General features: G+C 36.8%; 1 protein-coding gene across 2 annotated transcripts in view; it reads right to left on the bottom strand.

The window, feature by feature from the left end:
• Positions 1-3643: 3643 nt before the first annotated feature.
• FRMD3 (FERM domain containing 3) overlaps positions 3644-9719 on the bottom strand; it is a 300454-nt gene continuing 294378 nt past the window's right edge. For both annotated transcript variants that reach the window (XM_077474871.1, XM_077474872.1), the window contains one exon: positions 3644-4899. In XM_077474871.1, the coding sequence (XP_077330997.1) occupies positions 4301-4899 (599 nt within the window). In that variant the 3' untranslated portion in view covers positions 3644-4300. The remainder of the gene's footprint in view (positions 4900-9719) is intronic.

Genomic DNA, 9719 nt, shown 5'->3' with positions numbered 1-9719 from the left:
ATCACTCTACTATACTAGAATATCAAGTGCTTGTGTAAAAAACTGCAACATGTGCAATTTTGTTTTTCTCTCATAATAATGCATATTCTTTCATGTGCGAGGAACAAAAAATACCATATACATAAACATGAATGTGCCCAAAGAAGAATGAATAAATCAAAGTTTATAATAAGTTAGAAAAAGCACCTTCTATGCTTAATGGAAGTTTTCATTCCTAGAAAATGTTGCATGTTAGATGGGTGGGGTATACAAAATCAGTCATGACAACAACACTCTCTTATTCTTCCCCTTCAATTGCAAATGGCCTCTGCTTGTTGTAAGAATTTGAACATAAAGTAAATTGTAAGTAAATGAAAACTGTATTAACTAACATCATGTATTGGTAGAAATGACCAAATTCAACCATGGTCATACTTTGGATGGAGAGCTTCTTAACGTATCATGGCAATTAGTGTGATTTCAACATTAGAAATGTCCCAAATGTGCATTGTTTGGTCATTAATTACTTTCTGTTGGTCATATTCCCTCCCCCCCCCCCCAAAAAAAAGAAAACTCCACCAAAAGGTCACAGCTATGGTAGGTCAGAACTGTGGATGCATGTCACCGGAGTGCTACAGTGCTTATCTGTCACATTGCTTGACTATAAAGATTTACTAGTAAAAATACTGAAAAGAGCAATGTCATGTAAACATTAAACATGCCTATTACTAACCCACACATTCTCCTAGGATAATAATTTACATAATATACTTTTAAAGGCCAATGTTAATATTTGACGATTACTCCAGCTTCTTGCATATCTTGCTGAAAGCTAAAGTGATATACAGACACCACTTAAGGTCTGCCCACTCAGTACATTAGCCCCTGATCCATTCCATAAGGTGCAGGTCCGGTTTTCAGCCATAGGTACTTGAATATGTGTAAGGAGATTGACTGCACTCCAATAGATGGAAAGTCCAATCAAGTTTATTGTAAATAATACAAAACATCACAGCTCAAAACAGGTAGGAAACATAGACGTTAATGTGTTTCATGCGATATGCGCTTAGTTATAACTATGCCTTAACTCATAATTATGCCATAACTTATGACTAAGTGTACATTACATTAAATGCATTAGCATCTATGTCCCCTGCCTGTTTTGAGCTGTGAGGTTTTGGACTATGGATTATTTGCAACAAACTTTGTTGGACTTTCCATCTGTTGGAGTGCATTCAACCTCCTCACTTGCTGAAAGCTCTTGCTATCCAGGTTCCCAGCTGTGCCCACCATCATGCAACTGTTCTGGAGTTGATTTACTAAGGAAGCAGGGAATATACTCATAAATTTGAATGCCCAATCATGTGCAGGGGAATAAAAAAGGACAATAGGAATTTTTCTTGCACATCATTGGGCCATTGAAGTTAAATTCGCTTTGTGAACATTCCCTACCCATTTCGTAAACCAATAAATTCACGATTGTTGTGAATTTATTTTGCAATGACAAATAAGTAATTTGAGAAATAGTAGGCAAGTCAAGCTACCTAAAGCTAAAATATTGGTTTTGTTTGGCGATGGCGTTTGATAATATAGGAAGTTATGATGTTGACCTGTGGGTAACCATGAATAAAGTACGGCCAATGGTACCCACTGCAGTTAAGGCAACACTCTAAAACAGTCTATCAATGTTATTCAGGGCATATTGATATGTCTTGCATATCATAAACCAAAATATAAAAGATAAAAAAATATGTTTTGTTTCCTTTCCTTAGCACATTGGCTAATAAATTGTTCAACTTCACCATGATTGTCGAGAATTATTTCAAATACAATCCACAATTTGAAAAATATTTCATATAAAATCCTATAGAGTCCTAACTCTGAGATACCTTCCTAAATAAACAAGACGTGGCCTAACTGATGTCATGGTCCTCTTCATGCGTTTTCTGTTGTAGACAAATAGGGGTTGATTTACTAAAACTGGAGAGTGCAAAATGTGGTGCAGCTGTGCATGGTAACCAATCGGCTTCTAATTTTGTCAATTTGACAAAAAATTGGAAGCTGATTGGTTTCTTGGTGGATTGGAAGCTCATGCATAATGAACAGGCTGCCTTAAGCCTCGTACACACTGCTAGTTATTTTTCGTTCGACCCAGCGGGTTGAATGAAATAAAACTGAGAGTCAGGTTGTAGCCGTTATACTAAATATCCAATGTTAGTACAGCGATCTCCTCTGCTGTGCTAGTGATCTTTCCCCAACCCCCCCCCCCCCCCCCCACCAGAACACTCCGGTCAGCGCTCTCAACCTTTGGCTGAGAGGGCTGATTGGGAGCTGGTTGGCAGAGCTTTTTCAGTCATGACCCTTCGACCGGCTAATGCTGCCCGATGGCTTAGTACAATTAGAAATTGATTTTCTTACTTTGCAAAGAATATGCATGTATGGACTTTCACCAAGACTTGTCTTTATATGTGCCCCTGCCATTATGATGGGTTACATATACCGACGATGAATCTCATTTCAAGCAGCGCTGCTTAATAATTGCATCTGTACTTCTCCATAAAGCCATTAAAAAAATGCCAATATGAGGAGTTAACCTTAATAGATTTTCACTTTGCAAGAGAATTTTTCCTTCGCTTAGAGAAGGTGGTGAAAATTCACTTTGCAAAGAATACCCAATCATGTGCAGAAAATTTAAAAATATATATTTTTCCTTGCAGATGATTGGATGATGGAAGCCAGCAGAGCCTCATCCCATTAATTAAACAAAGGGAAAATTCCCTTGTAAAGTAAAAAGCCTTAATAAATCAACCCCCTTGTCCCCACAGTCCCTAGGAGCTGCAGTGTATACCCTGTTGCTTTTCTGATATCTATCGCCATCTTTTTGTGCTCCAGTGTCACAGCAATAACACCTAATGTATATAGACAGTCTTGAATTGGGCTCCCAGGGCAATGGGCCCAATAAGGGTTGATCCATTTGTTACTGTGCTTCTATGCCACTGCTCATCATGCAATGGTGTTCACTTGCAGAAAGAGGACTTACCTGGACAGTAAAGCCAATCAGAGAGCAAGAAAACTTGCACAGTGCACTAACCCATAGCAAAAATTTGTTTTCTGTTTGTCTGCCTTACTGGCTACCTTTGATAGTTATATAGTACTGTACTTTGCAAATTACGCTTTGTCCTACAGAATAGGTCCACATGTCTTAGTTTTCTAAGATCTCATGCTGTCTCTTTTTCAACTTCTGCCTTCTAAAAACAGATGAGATACAGGCATACCCCACTTTTAAGTACACAATGAGGTTTATTTACTAAAGCTGGAAAGTGCAAAATCAGGCTCACTGCTGCGTAGAAACCAATGGAAGCTCATTGGTTTCTATGCAGCAGTGAGCCTGATTTTGCACTTTCCAGCTTTAGTAAATAAACCCCATTGTGTACTTAAAAGTGGGGTATGCCTGTATTGGGAAAAGACACCCATAATGCAAAGCATAACTTTTTCAGGCAAACCCAACAATTTGCAATAAAAAAAGGTTCAGCCACATTTTAATTGGTTGCCATGTAGAAAAACTGATCTCTTACACTTCTGCCACAATTTTAACTTAATTTAATCTGGGTATATAATAGGCTTAATGTAACCTATAAATATATCAATAAATAAGTAAATAATCTACAAATTGTTTGCGTTTTTAATGCAATCATCTCAAGTATATTAATGTAAACCTTCTGAATGTATTGTGTAACTTATGTGTTTTGGAAAAATGAGACATTGAAACAAATCCATTTTAGAAAAAAAATATACCGACAAACAATAAAAAATATTTTTCCTTAACATGCTTTTGTGCATTAATCTTTTTGCTCTGTACAATTACATAAGTTAAGAAGACATATTTCTTTACTACAAATTTACCAAAATATTGAAACACATAAAAAGTTAAGAAAATAAAACCAGCAAAAATGTTGCTTGTATAGGCATCGGTTATTTCTTCCACTGCCAGAGACACCTAGACCACACTTGTGTGATATGTTCCGCTTCTCTATGACATGGAAGGACTTGGGGGGACAATAATCTGAGGTTTATATCCAAAATGAACCAACCAGAACTGCCAAAAATCAAGGACAAAACACACCATGTCAGCATCTAAGAATATATACATAATAACCCCACTATACAGTAAAAAAGCAAAAAAAATCAATCATTATTACAATGTACTTTCTTCATTTTGGTAGCAGTTTACATAACCCCTTTAAGAGGAAAAATACCTCTTTGATATGGCGGGGAGAATAAAGATTTGAATATAACCCTCAGATGTTAATATTGCAATAATTTATGAGCTGTTGGCGACGTTAAGTGCCGAACTGATCTTGCATGCCAGCCACTTCCTAAGTGGACAGTAGTACTCGTTGTGGAACTGCTCAAATTCTGGTGTTTGACGGATTTCGTGAAGAAAGGAAATGTCAATGTCCGATTCCAGCAAGACGAGAAGAAGAGGAAGAAGCACCAAAAGCAACCCCAATGCCACCAAAACAAGTCGGGAGAAGCTCTTCAGGAAGGCATTCAGCTGCATGTTTCCCATTAGGAAATTGTAGCTTACACTTAGGGCTTTCCTGGCTTCCTTCAGCTCTTCCTCCTCTGCAATCAAAAATGCATGTTCATCTGCATCAAACTCCTCAAATGAATCAACATCGTCTCTGTCGCTCTCTGGTCTGGGGGAACTATTAAAAAGCATCTCAATGCCCTCGTCTACTGGTGTAGGCAGCAAGCTAGCACTTGGGTTATACATCTGCTCTGAGATAGTTAAAGGCTCCTCCTTCAAACTTTCTTCCTCATCGTGCCTAATATCTGGTATCACTTCCCTATCTCTGGCAGGGGAAACGCCAGCCACAGGAGGGGGACTGACATCATTGTGATGTGAAAGCAGGACACCTAAAAAGAAAGAAAAGAAAAGACATATTTATTACTATTCAAGAGTTGCAATCATAATGGCTTATTCAATAAGAGAAACAGCAAAATGCAGTAACCCATAACAACCAACCAGCAATAATATTTGCTGATCTAGCATTAGTGTACCAACATCTGTTTGGCAGCAAGGGCTTACGGCACTTTATATCTTTGCACAGTCTTATTGAATAATGTTTTCATACAGAAATGAAAGGATACACTTGATTTAAAACAATATTGTTAGCATTGCAGGGCTTATTGTGAGAGGACATCTTGAGTAGAATTTTGGTAAATATGTTATTATGTTAGGGTTCTAGTGCTTGCTGTATCATTAAAAGACCTTTCATGCATTCATTCTCACCAGAATATCAAGTCTGCTTTTTATGTGTTCTTATTTACCTTGGGGTGTTCCCAATGCTCCTATTGTATTCTTTTAAATAAAAAATAAACTACAAAATTATTTACTGTAACTGTGCAAGCCTTAAGAGAAGTCTTAACCACCAGTCCTCCAGGGATGTATTGTTAGAAATTTCAATTTTTTTCACAACCACCAAAAAACTGCAACATCCAAAGTGAGTGCTCTGACACTTAAATACAGTATAGAACTTAGATAAGCCTCCCGATTACATGCAAACACTGATTTATAGCACTATTCTTCAAATGCACTAAATACTTCACACGCACTTGTAGCAAGAAATAATACAGGTGTAATATTCTTTGTTGACAACATACTAGAGCCACACAATTAATCGTCAAGAATCATTATCGCCATCTTGACAAAAGTGTTTCACAGTTCTTTCTATGCAAAGAATTCTCTCTGCTCTTCTGGAGCCACAGCTGTCAAAAGATATGCAGAGAAAAACTGGGAAATCTGCCAAGAATCAAAATATTCTTTATCAGTTGAACCTAAGTATAAACATTGTAACAATTTGTCAATGGATTAGACATTGTGTGTAAGTGAAAAAAGTTATGTCACGTAAAATCTTTCACATTATAAAAAAAAAGGGCTAACTTTACTGTTTTTTATTTATTTTTATTTTTTTATTAAAATACGTTTTTTTTTAAAAAATTGCATTTGAAAGACCGTTGCGCAAATACAGTGTGACATAAAATATTGCAACAACCACAATTTTATTCTCTAGGGTGTCTACATAAAAAATCTTTTTTTTTTTTGCTAGAAAATTACTTAGAACCTCCAAACATATTTTTTTAGAAGACACCCTAGAGAATAAAATTGTGGTTGTTGCAATATTTTGTCACACTGTATTTGCGCAGCAGTCTTTCAAATGCAATTTTTTTGGGAAAAAATATTTTAATAAAAAAATAAAAAAAAAACAGTAAAGTTATCCCTTTTTTTGTATAATGTGAAAGATTTTATGTTGCGAGAATCGTGAGCGAATCGTGATCTTTTTATTTGAAGCAAAAATATTATGATTCTCATTTTGGCCAGAATCGTGCAGCTCTACAACATACTAATATTTTGGCTGGTACCGACACCTTATATTTTGTTATACCCAAAAGTTTTCGTTTTTGTTACATGGAGGAGCATTGAATCATCTTATAAGTGGGGAGAAATATTAGCATTGAGTTTCAGGATTGTGTACCTTTTGCAACCAATGCTAAAGAAGTCATTAAGAACTAAAAAAAAAAAAATGTTTATTTAAAATGTGTAGATTACAAATAGCTAAGTGTATTACGGTGTACACCACCTGCTGGATTGCCATATTTTCTTTACTGTTCACACTTTTATTGATCACTGATAGCATAGCTCCAGCTATACTTCCAGTACTCCAACAGGCGACCTTTCGGTCTCCTACACAGCAGCTAACCTTTTATTTGCCTGCCCCTCCTCTCCTGTTGTTCAGGCATAGAACACTTTGTATATTGTGAACCCATTTACAGAATACAAGTCACTTAGTGATTGGACAGAGAAAAGAAGGGATGAGCAGTGCAGCTTGCGGAGAGCCACAAGTCCGCTGTCAGGGGGGCCTGAAGTATAGCAAGAGCTATACAATTAGTGCTCAATAAAAGTATAAAGGGTAAAGAAAACAAAGTGATCAGCCTGAGGTCCACTTCAATACACTGAAATATTTGTAATTTAGCACATTTAAAATATTTCCTAGAGTTCTTCTTTAATCTTCCACTGAGATTTTCATTTATTTTAAAGAATGGAGACTGTAACAGTATTTAGGTGCAAAGCAAGAAAGTAATGGGTGAAGACTGTATTTGGAACGCCCAAGAGATAAAGAAAACGGTATCTACCTGCCAACAGTTTTTCATTGACTTATTCATCAATGCATGGAGGGTTATTTACTAAAGGAAACTCCATTTTGCACTGCAAGTGCACTTGGAAGTAAAGTCGCTGTAGATCTGAGGGGGACATGCAAGGAAAATAAAAAACAGTATTTTAGCTTGCACATGATTGGATGATAAAATCAGCAGAGCTTCCACTCATTTCAGATCTTAGATTTACAGCAACTGCACTTCCAAATGCACTTGCAGTGCAAAGTGCATTTGCCTTTCGTAAATAACCCCCATTGCCTTGTTCACAAATTATTTTGGTTGAGTGAGGTATATTCTGCATCACAGCATTTCTTTAATAAAATATGAGCAGAACAGAAATGAGAAAATATCAACAAATATTTTATGCTAATCCTGGCCTTGATCACCATCTTTATTATTCATCCAAGAGGCCTGTTTTTCCTTACCGCTAAATGAAGTTCTGTGCCCGGGAGTGATGGATGGTGTAAGAAATATAAACACAGAGAAAGCCAATTCTACATCGCAGATTTTTGTTTTCTCCATTGTCAGGCCCAGATGTTTTTTTCTGGCCAGAAAGCTCCTAGTCTAACATGACAGGACAAGTAGGGTTGTCATTACTGTAGGATTGTTTTAAGTAGCAGTAAGGGCTCTTTCACACAAGCGTTGAAAATAGGCGGTTGGGTCGTGCTTTTAATGATTCCCGAATGCCTATCAATGCCACATGGAATTTTTACAATAGGTAGCGGATGGAGCTGTTCATACTGCAGTGTTAGCGTTGCTTCACATTGAGGCGAGGCAAACATAACACTGCTTGCAGAGTTTGGCAGGTGTTGCCCCTTTGCAACTGCCTCCATTCACTTCTATTGAAATGTGCCACACGCATTGTAAACGTGCCTAAGACATTTACAGTGCAGATGCAAAGCGTCAAAAATTATAATTTCCCATTTTAGCATAATATAAAGTTCAAATGTCCTATCTTGTCACACAGCAATCAAAATCAAACCTACCCTGCAAAACACAGCGGAAAAAGTCAACATTACCCTTCAGCTCTAGTTAACAATGTACCAGACCAAATCGAATAGGATCATTTCTGCAGGGCCGAAGTAAATTGTCCTATTCATATTTTTTCTACAAGGGATGGTGATGGGGCACAACATATAGAGTTTTTAAATTAAATTGTAGTTCTACATTATGTAGGAGGGTTAAATGCTTTCAGAGCTGGATGGCAAAATAAAATAAAAAAAGACGGATGTACAAATTTTGATTAAATAACCTTATTTATAATTATGGTGCTTCAGTCTAATGTTAATTTTTCAATCGCAAATCTATTAGCAAAAGAAGAATCAGGATGCCTCGCCCACGGTACATAGGTTAAGTTGTGTACAAGAAAAAATAATTGGCTCATTTAAAGACTACTGATGCTAATGGCCTTCTGACCCACCACTATTATGAGATGTTTTCCTCCACATAGTTTTAACACAGAAGTGCGTTATTACTTCTGTAATCAAGAGATTGGATGGATCGCCTCCCCAGGAAATAATTACTTGTTTATTGCATCCTGTACTTGTTACATAATACAGCCCACAACATAAAGTAGTGCTATATATAATTAGTCATCCGTTTTATACTATGCAGTACCATTATAATATATCTAAAGGGATTGTATTTTTCCATTTTTGATAGCGTATGGTTAAAACCACTGTGAGTTTTATCTTATGTTTCAATATTTCTTTATTGGTTCTTTATTGGACATGTCAATAACAGTAGTAAAGGAAATGAGACAAACATATTTTACAATTTTCGACTATTGAGATAACAATTGTAGCATTGGTTAGTGTACATTAGGCATACATAGTAAAAGAATATATGTGTTAGAGTATAGGTGTAGGGTAAACTCCTATTGATTGTGTAAAATCCCCAGTTATGACATTTAACATGGAACAGTGGGAAAACAGGGGAAAAGAAAGTGGCTGCAGCTACAAGTAGAAGGGAAGAACAGGGGAAAGAGTAGTAGTAACCAAGCATTTAACTGTGATTTTTTTCCTGATGATGAAGATACATTTAAAACAATGTATTGCATTTAGGATCGATTAACTGCTGGGACCATTTGGTCAAAAAAAATACAAAATAATTCCCATGGATAATACTTTCCATAGAGCACAGTTTCCAAGATGCTGGGGACAACGGTAGACTTCCAAAGTCTCATGATATTATTTTTGCAGAAAATAATAAATGCACAATGATGTCCCAGAAAATTGATTGCAATATGTAACAGGGCTAATGCTGGGGCTTTCAGTTTTTCTTTAGCCATCTGCGTCTCATAACTTTCCTATCTATTTACTAATGCTGGTAGCATAAGGATTGAAAATATTCAATGTTGATTGGGAGAGTAACACTCCATTTTAAAATCCATATTCGACCCAAAGGGCCTGCCGTGGACTGGGGAGGGGGGGGGGGGGTGCGCCACACTGTTTTTTTCCTGCATTTTTCAATGCCAGCATTCTTTGTTTACATCTCAGCTGTCAGTGGGGAAGCCCACAGGC

Source organism: Lithobates pipiens, unplaced genomic scaffold (genome assembly GCF_037356315.1).
Source record: "Lithobates pipiens isolate NorthernLeopardFrog02 unplaced genomic scaffold, aLitPip1_a1.2 Scaffold_13, whole genome shotgun sequence".
In the NCBI taxonomy this organism is placed as follows: domain Eukaryota; kingdom Metazoa; phylum Chordata; class Amphibia; order Anura; family Ranidae; genus Lithobates; species Lithobates pipiens.
This window is presented reverse-complemented; position numbering and strand designations above follow the sequence as displayed.